Genomic DNA, 21,433 nt, shown 5'->3' with positions numbered 1-21,433 from the left:
CTTAAGAGTTATAAAGGAAAACTACTATGGCCTTGTAAAGAAAGAATAAAGCATTCTTTGTTTTCCCAGGGTGAGTGGCTAAATATTAAGCTGACTGCATCTGGCCTGTGAATGCCTGATAAGAACACAAGAACTGAATGTGAAGGAGATCTTGTACTTGAAATTCAGGCCAGGTATTTTGTCCTCGTGCCCATGTGAATTGCCCTGTAAACGAGTGCTTCACTGTTACGTTGAAGCTGCCTGCTACTTATATTCATGTTTGCTTGTGTATTAATTATAAGCGGTTTGCTGCAGGAACAGTTAGTTTTCTTTAGTATGGTCTGTGGCAAGCCTCATCACCGCCAGTACCACGCTGCCAGCAGCGAACAGCATTTCCAGCCTCAGCACTTCAGGAACCGCATGCTTTCAGACTCTAGTTTTCAGGCTGGTGGGGCTCCGTGACCTCCGCGGGCTCCTCAAGCCCTGCAGGGGCTGGTGAGCTCCATGTGGGCCGGGGGGCTCCGGCTGCTCCCCGTGGGCTCGGCAGCCGCGGCTCCTCCCGGCGCCGTCCCAGCCGGGGCAGCGCGGGGCTGTGACCTCAAGAGCCCTGTCCAGGCCAACCCATGTCCTGCAGTTCATCGGAACCCTGTTGGCTTTAGAGTTAATAATTCACCGCCCGCTTTCCATTTTTCTGAACAAGGCTCAAGGTGGATTCATCACGTTGTTTCCAGCTGCTTTGAACTGCTGTCCCCCAGCCCCACGTGTTGGGGGTGCGTGTGTTAAACCGTGACCATCACAGCCAGTTTACGAACAAACCCTAGAGCTGTCCCCCAGCGCAAATAGCGTTATTTGTGCCCTGCAGGATCCACAAAACCAGAGGGAGCCTCACAGAGGGAGGCGCGAGGACAAGCCCCCGGCCCGTGATGGGTTAACAAGCGGCACAAGATGGCGGCGCGACGGCCCCGCCCCCGCTCCCCGCGCGCGGGGCAGCGGCGCGCGGCCGGTCCCGCGGCTGTCGCGCGGTGATGAGTCAGCGGCAGGCGCGCGGCGCGGGGGCGGCGGGCGCGCAGCGGGCGGCGAACATGGCCGGCGTGGCCGACGCCGCCACCGCGCCGGGCACCGCCGGGGACGGGCGGCAGGACGGCGGCCGCGGAGAGCCCAAAACTCTCTGGGGCAGCAGCGACCCGCGCCCGCCCGCCGCCGGCCCGGGGCAGCCGTCTCCGCAGCAGCGAACCGAGACGCTGGGCTTCTACGAGAGCGACCGGGGCAGGAAGAAGAAGCGGAGCCTGTCGGGTGAGGGGCGGCGGCGGCGGCGCGGGGAGAGGCCTGCGGGCGACAGCGCGGGGCCCCGGGCGGCGGTGGCTCTCACGGGGGACCGGGGTGGCCGAGGCGGTGTTGCCCGGCGCGGGTGGCCGGCGCTGGCTTTTCACGGCGCCGCCCGAGGGGCCGGTGCCAGGGTGGTGCCTGAGGGCGCCGCCGCCGCCCGTGCGAACTTGGGCGAGCGACTTCAGAAAGTGCGCCGGGACCGGGCGGGACCGGGGAGCGGCGGACGGCTCGTAGGGAGCTTTCCCTCGGCCCCTGCCCCTGGGTTCGGCCCGCGAACTCGCCCGGTCTGTGCGGAGAAGCCTCTCGGCGTGGCCAGTGTGTCCCGCGGGCGGTGGGGAAGGGGAGCGAGGGCGGTGGTGTCCCCGTGCCCTGTCACGCAGCTTCTGAAATGGTGATGGCCGGGAGGTTTGTGAGCAGCACGGGCATCACCCCTGGAGTGCGTTGTGCGCTGGAGCTGGAACTCGGGCTGTGAGGCTCGGTCCTGCCCGGCAGCGTGTGTGACAGGAGCGGAGAGCCGGGGCCGGGAGGCTGCGGGCTCGCTCAACTTTCTTGATGAAGTACGTGAAACGCTTCATCGTCCTGCCAGTTCTTGTAGCGTTCACACAACTGTGAGCACAGTGGGCTTTGCCTCTACTGCTGACAGTAGCGGTGCTGTTGGAGCTTTGAACTTGTACGCAGATTGTTAGAAGTCTTTTAAACTAAGTGTGGTTTACTAACTGTGGATTTATAGGGGGGAAAAAAGGGAAAACGTCATTGCTTTTGCTATCAGTCTGTAGCTATATTTACGTTCACACTCGAACTGGTTATTTCAGGTATCTACCAAGTAATTTTTTTAAAATAGTCCTGCTATTTTTGTAAAAATTGTCGGTTGGTGTATCAGGGTGGATTTAGTGTTGGTAAGGTTATAAATAACTTTATTAGCACCGTATTCTTAATTGATTGGCTTGCTAAAAATCTGGAAAGTGCTTGAAGTGTTCAACTTTCCAGGCTTTCTCCCTCAGTGTTGCTTGAGTGTGATAACACAGGTTTTATCAAATGCAAAAAAAAAAGAAAAGAATTAGGATTTCTTAAAATAATTTAACAATTGAACACTTTCCTTCTGAGTTTCATGGGTGTTGTGTTTGTTTCTGATGTGTTATGTCATAGGACATGCAGCATCATTGACTGCAGTTCTGTGGTGTTGATGAACACTACAGAATGTAATGGTGATGTAATTTCCATAGTTAGAAAAGAATTGGCTTGATTGTAGTATTATGAATTCCCTTGAGGTGAAAAAAGAATGATCAAGATACATGTTGATGTGCCTGACAGACAGCTGAATAACTTTATAAAGGAATTGTTATTGCAGGCAGTGAAAAATACCCAACTATGTTCCAGCAATAGATTTGAAATTTAAAAATAGTTAGAAATCATTGGTGCTGTCTGACTCTTCAGGGCAAGAAAACATAAGGAGAATAAGCTTTTTGATAGAGCAACTCAAAATCTTAACTAACCTAAGGGTAGCAATAAATAATAGAAGTACGGTTTTCTTCATGGTGATGAAGCAGGACTAGTACTGTAAAAAGAAGTTGTTTAGAGAAGAAGGAAATGCTTTTAAAAAATATATTTTCTTCATTGATTAACTGATGTGTTTACGGAAGAAATGTGTATTTAGGATTGACAGGAGTGAAGTGAGTGCCTGGAATTTGGGGTTAAAGTTATGATTATATAATAAAAACTTATTGAAGCGCAGTTCATTTCATCCTTGCACAACTTTTCCTCTGCATTTCTGGTTAATGGTTATCCTTTGTGTAGCTATGCATTGAAATATAACTTAGGTAAATCATTATCTTCTTACCTTGAAGAAACTTGTGGCCTTTTATGTTTTTGAAGCTGCTTATGCTTTCCTCTCTTGAGGTGGGGAGATAAATCAGCATACTATAAGCATTAAGAGTATGCTGTCTGAACAGATTAAACTTGGGCCGCAGTCTAAAATTTTCTGACTGCAAAAGAGGGAAATTTGAAGTAGGGAAGGAATTTGAAGTAGGAGTTAGAGTGTTTACTTTTAAAAGCAAATGTTGCCTGATGCTTTGATAGCAGAATTAAGCCATTTTTCGGGTGATTTATTGCTTTGTCCTGCCTTGGTGTCTCATGCTGTTCTTTTGGTTACTGTGTTTTTCCTACAGGGTCAGCCACTAATCTTTTTCACAGCTGGCACAGGGCTGGGGCTGATGCTGGGCAGCAGTGAGTGCCCAGAAAGGAGGTGGCTGAGTGACTGTGTTCCAGTGCATCCCCTGTCATTGGGGAGATTATTTTGCAATCACAGTCTGGAGCTTGTGTGTTGATCAACCTCAGTCATGAGGATGATTATCCCTTAATATCTGGGGCATGAAAGTGTAGCCAGGTGACAAAAACTTAAAATCATTTGTTTTTCAGTAATAGGCCTATGAAATAGTTTGTGTGAGGTAAGAAGGAGTGGGAACAAATAGCTCATTAGCTAATATCATTGAATATCTCAAGTTGACAGGGACCCATAAGTTACTCTATGGTGGTTGCTCATATGCAAATATTTATTGTGCAGGAAACTTCAGGTTGCATTATCTTTAAGTTAGAGAAGGTCAGTTATCCGACATGGAAGAAAATACACCTAGGCAGTTAACAGAGTGGTTACTCAGTGTGTTTACACCTAAAGTTATCTCTTTGCTTTCATGTTTCTAAACAAGGAAGAATTGGCAAAACCAAAAAAAAATTACAAGTAATAGTGCTCACAAGAGATCTGAACAGTGATTTAGTGGTATGAATTTCTGCTTTATTTCACAGAATGAACTTTGATTGAAATTTTACATGTAAATATTATTTACTACTCATTAAACTACATGTTGGTTTGTTTGTTTTAAAATAAATGATTTTAAGGCTTAGAGTGGTGTTGGCCTGCCTTACAGAAGTGGATCAGTAATATATAAATCATCAAAATCACTATCCAAACAAGCTCATACAGGGGAAAAACGATTCAGTTCACTTAGTTTAAAGGAAATCATGATTTATTAACAATACATAATTAACCTGCCCTTACTGAGTTATATAGCTGTGATCAGTATAGGCAACATGATAAATCACAATACCAGGCATGCAAAGAATGTTAATACACCACCACAAACTTCAAGGTGCTTGTTTGTAATCCCCCCAAGTTCTAATCACACTCAATACGTGTGTGTGCGTGTCCCCCCAAGGCAATGTAGGTTATAAGCACACCTTGTCTCTTCTGCTTCTTGTATAGTTCTGTTTGAGCTGATTCCTTCTCTGCTTTGAAACACTTCATAATTTTCTGGCTACTGTTTATGTTAGTGGTCTTCATCTTCAATGTGGTGACTATTGAGAAGACATTGCCTCAGATAGTTTTGGGCGAACGTTTCATGCATAGTGTTCATGCTTGCATTCCTCTCTTACCACCTGTTACTTAGGCAGTTTTACTATTGCTGTTATACAGCCTCTTCATCCTGAGAGAAATGTGGAGTATTCTGCCATGCAAGGTCCCTTCCACCTCTAATAGTCACTAAGAATTTGGCTAAAATCTGAGTTTACTGTTTGTGAACATGTGCTTGTGTCATGGTAGGTGCTCTGTAGCTTTTCACCTGTTTGTCTAGATCAGTCATTTACATCTTTTCAAGGTTGTGTGAACACTGAGAGTTTCTATTTTTAAATACCAATAACCAGAGATGCTGAACTTCATTGTAGTGTTCTGTCACTTCTGAAGTGTTACAAGGAGGTGGTGATGTCAGACCTCATCAGTGAGTGTTGAATCTTAAGCTCAACCTCTTTGTACTGACAGCCTGAATTTCATAATTATGATTTCATGTTTTTCATAATTTCATATGTTATTAATTTTGCAAGACTGCTCTGTGCAAAGTCTTTTTTAGAAGCCATATGAGTCGGCTAAACATAGGTCAGTCAACCTTCAGTTTGTTTAGCTATAGGCATTAAAACACAGAAAACTTGTGCATACCTGATGGCTTTTTGATTGTGCAAGACTTTGTTCTGATCTCCAAATGTTCAGTGTGCTTGTACTGTTTGTGTACTGAATGACTTGGGATTTGTGTCCATGAACATTTTGATCTTACAGAAAGTTTTTCTTTGTAATAAAAAAAAAGGTTGCTAATGTTGCTGAGAGAGAAAATAGCTTTTAAGAAGTCAGAAATGGAGCTTAGTAAATTTAGGAGGACTGTCAATAAATTAAGTTTATTGCATTCAGTGTAGCGACTTTAAGTAATGTTTTGTGTTATCTGATGGAAAGGATTGCCTGGGAAAAGTAGCTTGTTTTATTTGTTGGGAGGCAACAGGGTAATGAAGGGGAGAGCATAGGACTTGCTTCTCATACAGCTCCTTCCGTACAGTTATTTAACCATCAGCAGAAACCTTCTGGGTTAGAGGCCTTGTAAATGAAACATGTAGCAAAGTAACAAAAGCACAGCAGCTTCTCACCCTTTGGAGATCATGCCTGAAGTCTGAGGTGTCTTCTGCTTCTGTGTGTTTCTGAATAGATCTTTCATTGCTGAGATTCATCAGTGCTGAGCTAACAAGAGGTTACTTCCTTGAACATAATGAAGCAAAATACACAGAGCGGAGAGAGAGAGTGTACACGTGCATGCGGATACCAAAAGAACTGGAGAAGGTGAAGTATGTTTAATATTTGATTCAATTTAGAGATGAAATCTGTTGCATTAAAGTATTTAAGGAAATATGTGTTTTTTAAAACACCTTTGCTACTAAAGAAAAGATGTAAATATCTATAATGATTATTTTTCAGTGTTACTAACTTAAATGTTTTTGTTTCAGGGAGTTTTTTGCCTGTGTTTGCTTGTTACTGCTTGCAGCTCAACTTATTAGCAGGGACAGAAAAGTCCAGATGATGACAAATTAATTCAAATATAGAGATGTCACTGATGCTTGAAGGAATAGTCAATTAAAAGAAAACTTTTTGTAGCAAAATGTAATTTTGCATTAAAAAATTGTACAGATTTTTTTCAAGTCTTTAATGCTTTGAGGATGGGAAGATTTCAGTCTTATAAAAATGTGGTGATGGATGAGTTTGTCTAAGGTTTTTGACATAATTTTCATAGTCTTCTATTTTGCTTCTTGCTACTGTTTACCACATCTTCCCTCTCTATCCCAGTGCTGTGGCCCTTCCTGAGGGATTCCAGCCACCTCCTTTATATCAGCTTAGATGTCATTCTGGCCCTGCAGTGAGCCAATTCCAGTGGTGTAAGGTAGAGGAGAGTTTTATTTTGGCATAACCATGTTGATTTGGGAGGCAGCAGCAGCAGTATGCTCAAGGATAATGAGTAAGGCAACACTGGTAATAAGGTTTGACTAGGCTGTAGTGTAATGATAACATTAAAATTAAGATTGCTAAAATTTCCAGAATCTCTATGGATGAAGTTACAAATAGAACTAATCAATAGAACTAAATCCACTACAAATAGAACTAAATCAATTTAACTTACATTGAAGGAAGAGGCTTATTTCACTCTTCCTCCCACTTCAGTCTCCTGCTTTATGCATGCTGCCTGCTTTGCATGAGCTTGTTGGACTGTTCCAAGAGTTAAATCAGCTCATAATTCAGCAATGAATGCTTCACTTTTCTTGCTCTGTTTATTCTGTGCTATTGAGCTGATTTGCTCAGCCAATATTCTTGACAGTCCAGAGCCTACAGAAGGGGACCTCTGTAGCTTTGGGTAGGGGCAGAAAGATGAAAGTGCAGTGGAGGAAGGAGGGAGAGTAGGATTCCCTTTGTCAGTAGCACCTGGTTCCTCCTTCAGTGTCATTAAATTGATCCCTGAACCATGGTAAGGCCTGGTTTTAGAAAGCTGAATTCCCAGTCAATTACTGCAGAAAATCACTGAATGAATGAGATTGGGATGGACCTCTGAGATGATATAATCCACGCCCTTCCTTAAAGCTGTGTCACCTACAACAAACAGGTTGCTGGGGATCAGAGGCAGATGGCCTTTGAACCTCTCCAGGGGTGGTGTCTTCACGTCCTCACTATTTACCCATTCCAGTTTATGGTAGAATATTCCACCTATGGTCGAGACTCGCTTGAACAATACAGCAGTTCTACATCATCTCCACTGTAATTATGTAGACTTATATGCTGTCTCCAAGGCATGTAAGGCAGAAATTATTCTGAAGGATCATCACCTCAGATTTCCAATAAAACCTTCAGTGTGTAGGAACAAGTAATGACCAGCAGTCTTTTTATACATAAGATTGATGCTGTAGTAAAATTGATTTACCATGCAAACTCCATCAAACTTCAGTCTGTACTTTGAATAAGAAATATTATGAAACTGAATAATAAACAGATTTAAAAAGTGATAATTATCTTCTTAAAGGGAGATTACAAAACAAATTTGTTAGTTCTTTGCATTGGCTTAGTCCAGCTTAGTACTCATACTAGCTATGTCAAATTGAATCTTCCTCATTAAAAAAAATACAATGATGAGCATCTAGAAAGAAAGCTAAATAGTGTACAGATCATCACCTGTTGCAGGAACCGTTTGCCTATGTGATACAAAAATCTGTTTACTTGAAATAAGGCATGTAAGACACTAGGAAAGGAACAGAAGAATTTTCTTAATTGCTTTTTCTACCTAGTAGTATAATTACAGAATAAGAATGTGATAGTGATAAGATAGTGAGAATAAACTGGAGTAAATTTATCAAAACCTAATATTGAGAGATATTATTTAATATGCACTTATTACATTCCCAGAGTTTAGAGTGGGGTGTGATGTTAAAAGGGCAGTATTTTTGTATTTGTTGTTCTGACTACCCTTTTTTATTTGGGGAACCTAGATAATTTACAGTATAAGTGCTGCTTCCACTCAAGCTTTTTGTGCAATTTCAGTGGAAACTTGTCCTTGTAGTAGGGTATTTATACTAAATGAAAAGGTGGTCTCTCTTCCTGCCATCTTAAGGGAAGACTTGTTAGTTGATCTCAAAATTAAACTGTGCTCTTTTTCTAAGTTATAGTTATGATGATGGAAAAGCTCTGTAAGCTTTTCTGTTAGTTCCTCAGTATCTGGAATGTAACAGCAAAAATAATATTTACAGAAAGGATTGGAAGGTTCAGTACTGATTATATTTAAATGGATGCATGTAAATGTGCAAGTGCATTGTAGTAAAAAAATTAGAAAAAAGAGGACATTAAAAAACAATTGCAAATATTAACACTAGCTTACAGAATGTGAAAAACCATCATTACACTCAGGCAGAGAAGAAGTCTGTCTAAATCTAAAAGAAAATGCAGTGTTGTTTTTGAGATTATAAAATGTCCTCAAAGAACAGAGAGGCAAAATGACAGGCTGTCTTTCTATTTTACTTGGGTTAAGGAGTTAAAAAAAAAAAAAAGGAAAGTGTTCAGCTCTATCATCCCCAGTGCTTGAAAATTCAGCACCTGGTTTAAAAGTTAGCAAAGAAATAGGTTGCTTAATAGCATATTAATGCACTGCATGTGTTTATCCACCATTCATGTAATGCTGCTCCTGATAACTTTAAATGATAACTCTCTGCTGAAATTTTAGAATATGGTATTAGAGGCGAATGAGTGAATGTCAGGGAAGAGACCTTAATATCATGATGGTATTGAAATATTCTGTCAGAATTAGTTGAAATAATATTATAAGGGAAAGTAACAACTCAGGGATGACAGCAGTGCTGTTATGCCCAAGCCAGTCCTCTTAATGTGGCTTATGAATAGATGCACTGGAGTGCAGTCCGTAGGATTGCTGTGAAAGTTATAAGGATGCACAAGGAGTAAGAGTGAGAGAAGGGCACACATCAGTGATATGTAGCTCCTTGGACACTGATGTGGCTGTTGCACAAAGAAGGTATTTTGAAAGGCTTATGGGAGATAAAAGTAATTTGCTTGTACTTTGGTTTATACACACCCCACTACCCCAGTGTCTTCCTTTCTCATCAACAGTGCATACAACTTCCACATGTAAATGCATATCTGTCATGGACATTAGGCCTGCTTAGATGTTGCTAGTCTTAATTGTGTAGTAAGATAAGTTTGCTTTTTTACATCATTATCCTTGAAAGAAAAAATATTAGCTCCTGATCTGGCAGAAGTATAAAGGCATGTGCCTAGAATCCCATTCAGGTAGACTCATAGAATCATCCAAAGATCAGATGAAGAAGGAATGTCATGTGAAGAGAGTCTGGTATACAAGAGCTTTCAACTGTAGAGTTTAGGTCTAGTTTAATTATCGTAGAGTTGCTTGGCTTAGGGATATAGTGAAATGGCTTTAAGTGTTTCTGTAAATTTAAGGATAAAGCACTAGGCAATGGGAAATTTACCTCTTCGTAGTTTATATTATATGAAAAAGATGAATATGCCGTGAAAGAGATCTACCAAACTGTAATGAGCTATGCAGTAGAAAATTTACCAGGTAATAAAAAAATAGAGGGGTAATGCTGAAAACTGGCTGTGCACATTTACACACAGCTTTTTTCCTCTAAGGTTAAAACATGAATTTTTGTAACCTTAGAGGAAAGTCACCACTGGAAAATGAGCTGCAGTTATATCCAAGTGCAGTTCATCTATTAAATAAAGACTGAGTTCGGTGAGCTGTGAAAGTCTGCAAAAGCCTTTGCTGCTTGGACCTTGTGGTGCAGAATTTTTGCTGAATAGTCTTCAAAGTGCATAGCATGTTAATTTTTGTTACAGTTCAGCTGATTGAGCAAGTGAGAGTATTGTGCTTATTTGGTAAATTAGCCTTATGCAAATGTATTTTTCATAAAATAATTCCTTATGAACTTTTGTAACCCTTTATAAATTACTAACATAATTCTGTTTTATTTTTGTAATTTAGTTGATGTTTTTTGGAATCTTTTTGTGCCTGGATGCTTTTCTCTATGTATTCACCCTGCTTCCTTTGAGAGTCTTTCTGGCAATGTTCCGGTTCATCACTTTGCCATGCTATGGCTTACGGTAAGTTGATTTAAGAGAAAGGTGTTGATACCCTTAAATAATGTTTCTCCATTTATGTGTGTGCTTCATTTTATTACCTTTCTGTACCTTTTGAACTACTGATGACTTCTTCCACTGTAAAATAGAAGTTTTGGTCTAAACTAGCCAAGGCAAAGGTGTGTGTATGGGACTTCTAAGCTTTGCCACCAGTCACTAACTGTCATCATTGCTTCCTTCAGACACAACAGTTTGATAACAGCACCACTTAGGCATATTCAGGTTAGTAAAGGACAGAGATGTAACCTTACCTTACAGTTTTGTTCTTTTATCTGACATCTATTTGAACACTGTTTCAAAATTTCTAAGGCTGACTGACTTGGCCCATGTCTTTTGATAGACTTTTTGATATTGAAACAGAAGTTTTTGGTGGTTTTGTTTGTTTGTTAACAATAAAAATTTTTCTTATTTTCATGGTAAACTTTGCCAAAAGGATCCCTGAATAAAATGTGTTCTTTTCTTTCCTTTGAAGAATCTTGGAGAGTAACTCTTAGAGAGGAAAACTAATCAGAATATTAAGAACTTTTAGATCTTAGCTCCTTGCTTTCCTGTTCAGATCAATACTAAGAATAAAGTTGCTAATACATAGGATTTTTAGTTTGCCTTTCTGGCATAGGCATAAAAAATTGGATAAAATTAATTTCCTTCATAAAATTTGCTACTTTACAGTAAAGCTGATTTTCTAAGCCTTAAGTGTAGCTCAAAAGAAAAAGAGCATTTGTATTAGTGTTGTAATTTTTTCCTGAATGAAGAAAGACTTCAGGGTTTTTATTCCAGGTTTCCCAAAACTTGATTTACGGTTACAGATTTTTTTATTTTTTTTTTTAACAGGGTTGCTTGAATTAGTGTTATTAATATTGTCTTTTAAATGTGAAGGGCTTTTAGATGCATAGTTTACAAATGTATGTTCTGATTAGAGCAAATGCTAGTCTAGTTGCACAAGAAATAATATTTTAAAGTATTGTCTAAAGTTGAAATGTTTGTACTTTAGTGATGCTTAACACAGGCACTAGGTGGCAGTCTCTAATGTTTTATTGTGCTGTTATTTTTGAGCTGACTCTCAGACTTTGATTAGGTCAAAAGATTTTTCTTAGTTGTGTTAAAAAGTGACAACTATTTGGTTTTAACCTGATGACAAGTCAAATTATGTGCCTATTGTGAGATATCCATGTGGATGGTATTGCTAAAATGTTAAAATTCAGGTAAATGTAATGGATTTTAATGTGTCATTTTGATCTTACTACTTTTTTTTTGTTCAAGAATGTTTTTCCTTGTCTATAAACTCAGTTTTGCTTTTGACAAAGAAGTTTTCTGCCCTTCTGAAATTATGATTAAAAATTTGAAAGACCAGTTGCTGGTTTTGGTTGTTGTTCAATATCGTGAAGCAAATGACATTGAAAACACCGCACGCACTCATGCATATGTGATGTGTGTATATGTAGGTACATGAACCTTCAGTGTTAAAACTTAGTCTGTCTTGCTTGACAGGATTTTTAGCCTGTGAGGCAGGGTAGAATCCAGTTTAATCTATTTAACTTGACTATGTTAACTTGAAAGTGTTACCAGGTAAGATGCAGTGAAAATGAGATGATCTTGAGTGAAGAAGGCTTTGTTTTTGTAACAACTGCTGAAGCGATTTCTTTTGTCACAGTTTCCTCCAATGTCTTTGGAATTTAGATCCCTAGAATCTCTTTACTTGTTCAGTAGTTGAGGCTTTGTCTAATTCATTCATGTTCTAGTGTTGGTGGCTTTTTACTGAAAGATTTAGAATTCATGTCTGTGATATCTAATGGAACTTTTTCAGATGTACTTATTTCCAGATATTCAGAGCCTGCACTTTGAGTTTTGGGGTTTTTTTGTTGTTTTTCTGTTTATGCTATGTGATTTATTATGGCAAAAAAAATTTGTGATTTTCTTCTAGCTTAGGAAATACATTTTTATGTGTTTGTAACAAACGAGTTCAATAGGTAAAGCACATTTGTAATTGCAAAAAGTACTTACAAAGCAGGTGGCTGTTTAGCTTGCTCTTTCTCACAAATATCAAATAAACGTTGACTAGTTGTTATTTGAACCTGCCACATCATATTCCATTCTGTGTAGTAAATAAAAGTGCTCCTCCCTTCATCTTGACTTTTTTCTCAACATCTCAGTGAAATAATTGAGCAATGAGTTTTCTGTCTCCCTTTCAGTTTACTCTTCAGTTCATTTATTTCCTCATAATTCTATCTGCTCTTTTCAGTGTAGAAAAAGATTGTTACCCATTATTTCTATAAAACAATAAACCCCCATTCTATGTAAATGGGCTAATTCCTGTCTGTGTTGTATTGTGCACAGTGCTTAAGTGTATGGGGCATGCTTAATAGCCTCTTCCATAGGTTTTAATATTCCATTTTACAGAGTTCTGAAAGGAAGCAGAGTAATGTATCTTAAAGAAAGTGGTTTCCTTTTTCTGCCTGGACAGTGTAAGCGCTTCAGTTTGACTTTTGTCATTCCTCATCACTTGATCTTTCCTTTTGAGCAAATTTAGTTTGGTGGTTTTGTGAGAGCTATATTGGTGCTAAATAAGCTGTTTTTTAGCAAGACTCTAAAACTTCTTCAGTTAGAAGAATCCAAGATTCGATCATTAAGTGAACTAAACTGCTGGTTAAATCACTGTGATCAAACTTGCAGAGGCTGAATCATCACATTGTGGTAGTTTTGGCAGGTGCAACTTCATTGTTTCTGTGCTTTGTAAGTAGCAGGGTGCTCTTAAAAAATTAACAAACAGTTCACAAAATTAAATTACATCTTCTGAAATTAAAAAAAAAATCAGTTTTACTGTATTTTCTTTTGAGTCATGAATTTTCCTAAATTACTCTCTTTAATCTTTAAACTACTCTAATTTTATTAAAATATTCTTTGACAACATAAAAACACATACTTAGGTTTAACAACCAATCTAAGGTAGAGAGAGAAGTGGACCTGGTGGAATTCTCTTCCTAACTACAGTCCTTGGTGACAGGTTCCTAAAAATAACTCTGTTTGTGGCTGAAAGGTACGGTTTCCTTTTAAATGCAGATGCTTTTTTTATAATAATACCTCAGACCCAGAGATTCTGGGTAGAATAATATCGCTGCTTGTTTTGAAACTTTCATAGAGCTAACTAATTTTTGTTGAAAATATTTTGCACATCAATAAAAGGTCATATAGGAATATGGAAAAGCTCTTCTATGTTATTTGTAAAACACCGTGATATGAAAGCTAAAATTGTGTATTAGTGAAACTCTAATGGGACTCCCAATTTAATTATCCCTAAAGGCATTTTACATCATCTCCACAAAGCAAGTAAGGACTTGATAGGGAAAGTGAGACTTTTTTCTCCTCCAAATTCTAGTTTTCTCAAGAAAGTACAGTAGAAGATTTTTTTATATGTGAAGATTGAATGACAAGACCTTCACAGTTCTTCCACGCGGAAGTAGATACAGTTTATAAATACATGTTCTGCATTTTGCTTTTACTCTGCTCTCTGAAATAAATTAATTTAGGTCCTGTCAGCAATAGCATCATTAACTTCAGCTATATTCTATGTAACTCTTAAAATTCCCATTGCCCTCCTAAGAATTCACAGATTTACATTTTTCAGTAGGAAATAAATAGAACAGCATTATTTCAAGAAAGAAAGCATCTCAGAAAAAAATTAAACACACTGGCATTCTTATTAGGACATTATTTCTTTGTTCATATTGTCAGATTATTAAATAGATTTGAACCTCTGTTGCACACTTAGTCCCAAGCCTAATTTTTTTTTTTTTTGGTGAAGGACTATAGCTCCTATTGTCACCTTAAGTTCATTGAGAAAGTAGTGCACCTGCCCACCAAAATGTGTAACTTTCTACCAATCAAAAAAGGAAGGTGCATTCATTACTTTTGGTAGTGTACTCTCAGACCAAGTAGTCCTTTCTCCTCTCCATAGCAGTGCATAGTGTAGCAACATTACAACCTTCTCTTTCTTTCTTTCTTGTAAATCAGACCGAAGGGAAGAGCACTTTCACTTCCTTTATAGGATGGAATGTGGTGTCACAGGGATTCCTCCTTGGTGAGTAAATCCTGATTTTCTTTTTCCTTCTATACTGTCAGCCAAATTCACACATCTACATGTAATCAGTAAAAAGACTGGTTACAAGTAGCTAAATTAACCAACATACTTCAAAGGAGAAAGCAACATTTAGTTTTAATAACCAACACACAAAATTGATTCAGTGCTGTTTGTAGTAGGTATATTTTCATATGTAACTTGCATCACTGTGGAAGTTGTGATGTTAGATATAAAACATTTTTACTTAGAGTGCCCAGGGACCAGTTTGGCCCATTTTAAAATAGGGTATGCTGGAAAAACTATAGCCCCTGCTGTACTTTAGTTTATAGTGCCTTAAGGTTTTTGATGTTTGTTCTAAGTACTGCTTCAGTCAGGTTCATAGCTTTATTTTTGCGTGTACTTCAAGCTGGTATTTTTTTGTAATGCTTAACCTAAATTCTGGGGAGTCCTGAGAGTTCATTGCCAGGTATCTTAGTATTAGACTTGAAGATGATTCTGTGCATAATAAAATACAGCACTTTAGCATGTTTGTTTACTGACTTCAGTTATAGTTGATACTGTTGTTAAAAAAATAAAAGCTTAATGAAAGCTTATTCTAGTTGTCACTTATTTGAAATCTCGTTTTTGTTTTTTTTTTTAATTTATTTTGAGACAGCTCTCATCGGGGCCTAACAGCAAGGTTGGTTTTGTTTCATTCTTAGCATGGTCTCGTGCTGTGTTGTGTGCATGTGGAGGCTTTTTATTGTTTAAGAAATGCAATGCCATCTAATCTTGGCAAACTGAGTTCTCAGTACCTTGGAATTCTTCATTTGGGACGTATTTTTATTATCACAATTTTACAGCAGTGAAGTCCTGGGTACTGTAAGATGTATTTCTTTTTAAAGGCTCAAGCTGGATGTTAGATTTGATCAAAATAGCTTTTCTTCCTGAAGCCAAATGAGCATAATTGTAGAATATTTCCAGTGGATCACTTTGGACATTTTAAAAAGTCCAAACTTGCTTGGATTTTTTATTTTCCCTGACATCTTTAGTTATGCTAACAGGGAAATATCCTGTTATGTGTTAATCTAATCATTTTTGTTAGTGCTTCATGTAAGATTAGGAATTTATGACGCCACCGTTGATTAATGAAGGATACCTTGGAGAACTGAGAGATCGATAAAGACTACAGGAAAAAAAAATCCTACAAATAATATAATTAGAAAAGGTTTTCTGTAAGATAGATGCTCGAACTTGTAACCTCAGTGCTAAAAGACTTCTTCAGTGCATTATTAGCAGAACAATAAACCTGTATAAATGAAAAGGTTTTTTTCAGTGAAATAAAACAACATTTATAGAAACATTACTCTTATAATAAGTTTATAAATGTATATGTCTATTTTTTATTAATATGAAAATATCCACCTAAAGCATTATTACACTGTTACCGTATTCATATCTTAAATTACTATATCTATGACATCAGTATTGGAAATTTTGTCTGTGTTAACTTCAAAGGGGAGTAATCTGAATTATTTGGATGAGACTAAGCAGACTAAACAAAAAGAACCATTTAAAATGCAATTAACTGTTCAGTTAAACAAGAAAAATGTCTCGAATACCTGTTGGTTTAAAAAAAACCAGCACAACAACCAAAACTCAAACAACCCTAAGGTGACTGGAAAACCATATATAATCAGACTAGTAAAGAATTGAGGAGCACCAGGAAGCCTGAAAGACAAAAATTAAGAAGTCATATGACATCATATGACAGTCTGTGCATCGTTAAGTTTATAATAATATATTCAGAGTGTGTATAGGTTGGATACTTAAGTAACTAAGTGCTCAGACAAGTGTACTTGTCTGTAGATTACACAATATAGTGAAAACATTGTTCATTGTGCAGTGACAGTTGCTGAAAAGCATACGAGAAACAACTGTAGGGAGGAGGTTTTTTATACAGCAAGAACAAATTTCTCTTTGTTCAGGGTGCATTTCATGTTCCAAATGGTTTAACAACTTTAAATTCAATAAGAAAGTCTTGTTAAAGTACTTAACACACGGTCTTGTTTTTTTCAGAAATCACTCACTTAAACTTGTGCATTAACTACTTGTGATTTTTAACATATTAAAGATAAATATTGGTAAACTGTGATTTTTTTCCTAATAATGCTCTGCTGAATGCTAAGTAACTTCAGTTGTACAGCTGTTAGAACAAAAAACGACTTGGTGGGGTAGATAACAATACACTGAAAGCCTTGAGCCATTTTGCTTCTGTAGTAAAGTACTGTGAAATCCATCGTGCTGTTCAGTAGCAAACATTACAGATCCAGTGGTATTACCATCTCTGTAGTCACAGACCATGTGGATGATTGAACTTAATGGTTGTCAACCAGTAGATGGAGACAAAACTCTTATTACTATGTAAGATGAAGATCATGGCATTTTGAGTATGATACTAAATAGACAGACCTTGAAAATTACAGACAGATAACTAGTTCCTTAAACTTTCACTTTATCTAGTGAGTTTGCTTACAATGAACATTTGTTTTCCACACCAGATTTTTCTTCTCTGGGCAGCTGTTTTATGTAGGTCTTGATATGAGTTTGGCTGTATTTATAAAAAAGTGGATTTTTTACAAGTATCACAAATCGTGAAAAAAAAGTAGGTTTTTTTGGTGGTGGTGGTGGTGTTCCTAAAATTTATAAAAGAAATTTGTGGGTAGCTAGGATATTTGGTAGCATTCTAATGTGATAGCATTTTAATTAATTTTATAGAATAGCAAAGTAATGCTTCCTAACTAGTTATAAGGTAAGTTGCTTGCTTTTAGCTTTATAAAGTAGGGGGACATGCATAGATCCAGTGGTTTTCAAAACAGGGGAAGGACTTGGATTCACACTTTCTAAATGTACCTCAAGGTGAACAAACCATAAACTGGAAAGTTTGAAGTATGAGTATTAAACCTTGATTTTTAGTATATTGTAAAAAGTAGTATTTTTCTGTAACAGACTGATTTTTCTAAATTTATAGTTCTTGGTTGATGTCAGTCAGTGCATTGTATAAATTTTGCTATAATTTGACTTTTAACTGCTTTAAACGCTGTGTGATAAGCGCTCAGCTTGGCACATTTCTCCTTTTGTTAAATGACTGGGCTGAAACAGAAACATGCTGTGGTGGAATAGGGAGGTATTGTAGTATGGCTTGAACGTAACTTTCTTATGTTAAAATGAATAATAAGCTTGTATATGCCCTTAAACATGCATTTCTGTGTTTGTATGATTTTGAGATGTAAGGCTTTGTTTTGTAGGAGATTTTCTGTCAGTTAGTAGATGTAATGATAACTGTACCCAAAGGCTGAGGAGTTTCCACATCTTGTTAAATACATGCCGTAGAATATTGAAGTCTCTGTGTGGTTTTTGTTCCTGTATTGCTAGTTAACATTACAGTGCAAGAGAGTTTATCTGTAGAGAAATGCTTGGATTTTCACTCTGAATTCATGCAGATTGAAAGATCATCTCACGTTGAAACAGCTTGGAGTATTCAGTGGTAGCAATAGTGTAGCAATATAAGATTTTATGTAGTGGGCAATAGAATGGATGAGCCTTACTCTTTAGTATTAAGGTACTGTGCTGTTTGAGGAAGTTTTAAAATTTGATTTGTTGATAGTCTATGCTGTACAGTTAATGTGGAAACCTGAGACTTAGCATAATGAAACCACTTGTAAAATCCTGTTAAGGAGCATCTCAGAGAGCATGACTTATAACAGAAAATCTTAGAAGTAATAATGGAATAATCATAGAATGGTTTGGGTTGGAAGGGACCTTAAACATCATCTAGTTCCAGTCCCCCTGCCATGGACAGGGACACCTTACACTAAACCAGGTTGCTCAAATAATGACAGAAAATAATTGGGTGAAAAAACATACATCATATATCTTAATAAGGTGTGTTTGAAGGACAGTCCAGATGCCCTGAACCCCTTTATTTACTGGTTTGAGACGTGAAAATTGTAGAAGTGAGTTGTATTCAGCTATGTAATCAACCAAATGGTGAAACCATTTATGTAACATTATTTCTGGAATCTGGTAGGATACTAGAGGAACTGCATCTCGGAGAAAGTATCATGAGAGCCTATCTTTTGAGAGTGGAGTTCACTAAAGCCAGGCAAGTGTTACATTTAACTCAGTTGTGCAGCATCACTGTATGCCTGGAATAGCTTTGAAGGAAAAGACCAACTGATTTATGCAAAAATAATTTGCTGTTTTGTTAGTAGAATGTTTAAATATAAAACAAGATAGTTGTACTGCCCTTTATTTATTGTTCTTTTGACACTCCTGAGAAAAACCACCTATACATGATTTTCATGTGAAATCTTTCTCTCTATATTTCATCACACTTCATGCACAGTTGTAAAAGCACCAAGTGTCTTGAAATGGGCTAAGGTGTCCCAGCTTCTTGTATCTCTGTTCAGTGGTTTCTAAGGTTGTACAGTATACTACTCTGAGTTATCACAGTAGCTCAGTAATGGCTAATTCTTACAACTTGGGTTCCTACTTTCAGGTGAGATATTAAAATTATCAACACTATGCTGTATTTTTCTTGTTTGTTTCTTGGCCTTTGTGTAGCTGCCACTAGCAGCTTTTATCTTTGTTTCTTTGAGATTCTGTAGTACTCATGGTGTGGATGACTGCAGCAGTATGAATTTGTATGTTATATTAATCATGAAGTCTGATTAATTAGTGCTTAAGATGTTTTGAAAGTACTTTTCACTGTTGGCACTGAGTAGTTACTAAAGAAAATAAATAGAAACATACTGAAAAAAATGAATGCAGAAAATATAGCATGTGAAATGGGTGGGCTAGGATGTTATGACAGGCATAAAATCATATCAGCCTGTGTGTGTTTATACGTATTAAATAGCTTAATACAAAGGATAGGAGTGATTTGTAACAGATACAGGTTGGACCAATGTGAGCCTGATCATATAGGAAAACTGCAGCATTCAGTTCTCACTGAACACTGACTACATCATTTCATAACTGCAGGCTTTGCAGTCAGTTCTGTGTATTTGCTGAAAGGTGACAAATTATTAGACTTTATCAATTTATTTGATTTTCTTGTCTTTGTAGGAAATAATTATCCCTATTCTATATTATATTCAGAACCACGCCTTGAAATCCTTTTGTAAATGTTATTAACCAGAGTGCAAAAGGATTCTGCTACGATAAAAATGCTTCTGTGAACTTCTACAGTGTAGACATAGTTAATCTCAGTCGGAAACATGTTAGTTGTACACCATAGATTACTTGTCTAGTCAATATGAAGGAGTCTTTCTTAGTGTGCAATGAAAGAACACTGAAATATTTTTTAAATGCCAGGATCTTGTTACTCTTCTCACTTTCTAGAAGGCAGTTTTGTGTAGTCAGCCTTTGCAGTAATCCCTTGTACTGCCTAGGGGGTAGAGATGCTGACAGCTCTTCTGTCATCAAACAGAGGAAGTTCGAAATGGGGAGGAGGTTTTTGTGACTGAGATGTTGTGGTTTAATCCCAGCCGGCAACTAAGTAACACACAACCACTTACTCACTCACTCCATCCCCCACCCGTGGGGAGGAGAATTGGAAAGAAAAGGTAAACCCTCATGGGCTAAGAACAATTTAATAATTGAAACAAAATATGCTAATAATACTACTAATTATTATGCTGGTGATAATAATTGTAATGATAAGAAGAGGGAGAGAGAGCAACAGAACCTAAAAGAAGCAGGTGATACGCAACACAGTTGGTACCAACCAGTCCCTGTACAGTAGAGGGTCCCCTTCTGGTGACTCACTCAGTTTATATATTGGGTGTGATGCTCTTTGGCCAGTTTGGGACATCCTGTTCTGGCTGTGCTACATCCGAGCTTTCTGTACAGCTCCTCACTAACAGAGCATGAGACACTGAGGAGTCCTGGACTCAGGGTAAACACTTCTTGGGAACAACCAAAAGATCAGTGTATTATCAACATTATTCTCATACTAAATCCAAAAAACACAGCACTGTACCAGCTACTAAGAAGAAAAGGCACTCTCTCCCAGCCAAAACCAGGACTACTGTGTTTTGAAGAAATCGTCACAGCATTAATGTTGGACCATGTGGATGAGAAGCACAAGAAGTTATGTACAGCTTTGAATAGAACATTAACAGATTGTATTTTTAATTAAGATTTAAGAAAAAAAATTGTTTACTGCAGTGTTTTTTCCTAGACATACACACTACTGAGAAGTTAAATCCAAGTCACTTTGAGAGTTAGGACAAGAAGACTGCAAGTTGTGCCAGGGGACATGTAGATCAGATATTAGGAAAAATTTCTTCACCAAAAGAGTTGTCAACATTGGAACATGCTGCTCAGGAAAGTGGTGGAATCACAGTCTCTGGAGGTATTTAAAAGATGTGTTGACCATGATTTAGTGGTGGACTTGGCAGTTAATAGTTGGACTTGATTAACTGAAAGGTCTTTTCCAACCTAAATGATTCTGAAATTCTCTAAAAATGTTATTTGAATGTAATCTGTTCTACAAGTTTAATTCCTGTAAGGCATCCACAATCAAGTAGTTGAACTGCCTCTTTAGGGCAGCCTTTGAATTGAATCTTTCCAGTGTAGATGATGCTGTGTGCAAGTTCGTATGGAACTTCATACAGTATTAGTCTGCAGAGTTGAGACCACTTTTAGAAGAGCAGCTGTGCTCTTGATTGTATGTAGTCTGTTTTCAGAGTTTGTATTCCCCTGTGATGGTTGCTGTCTGCATTTACACTGGCTTCTGAATTGGTTTCACTTGAGTGAATGTAGTCATACAGATGAAAATCAACACAAGCAGAAGAGTGATAGAGTTAAGAGTACAGAACATCTGTGACTCGTGACTGTAGTGGTGGTTGAGCATCTTTGATGTTACTTGTAAGCTAGAAAACCTTTGACATGATATTTTCAGTCTGTATTGATTTGTGGACATCAAAGCATTTTCCTGTGAGAATCTTTCTGACTGCTTCAGAAGCTTCATAAACAGATTCTCCTTACTGGTGCAT

The 21,433-nt window shown here is 38.1% G+C and overlaps 1 protein-coding gene across 4 annotated transcripts in view; it reads left to right on the top strand.

Annotated features, from left to right (window-relative positions):
* Positions 1–1,020: 1,020 nt before the first annotated feature.
* The window catches only part of TAPT1 (transmembrane anterior posterior transformation 1), a 50,849-nt gene continuing 30,436 nt past the window's right edge, over positions 1,021–21,433 (top strand). Inside the window, exons 1-4 of one of the 4 annotated variants that reach the window (XM_032685335.1) lie at positions 1,021–1,272; positions 5,823–5,953; positions 10,161–10,279; positions 15,046–15,069. In XM_032685335.1, coding sequence (XP_032541226.1) covers positions 1,062–1,272; positions 5,823–5,953; positions 10,161–10,279; positions 15,046–15,069 — 485 coding nt within the window. In that variant the 5' untranslated portion in view covers positions 1,021–1,061. Of the gene's footprint in view, positions 1,273–5,822; positions 5,959–10,160; positions 10,280–14,323; positions 14,391–15,045; positions 15,070–21,433 lie in introns of those variants that run through there. The other 3 variants (XM_032685338.1, XM_032685336.1, XM_032685337.1) reach the window with 3 other exon arrangements.

Source organism: Chiroxiphia lanceolata, chromosome 4 (assembly GCF_009829145.1).
Source record: "Chiroxiphia lanceolata isolate bChiLan1 chromosome 4, bChiLan1.pri, whole genome shotgun sequence".
Taxonomy (NCBI): domain Eukaryota; kingdom Metazoa; phylum Chordata; class Aves; order Passeriformes; family Pipridae; genus Chiroxiphia; species Chiroxiphia lanceolata.
This window is presented reverse-complemented; position numbering and strand designations above follow the sequence as displayed.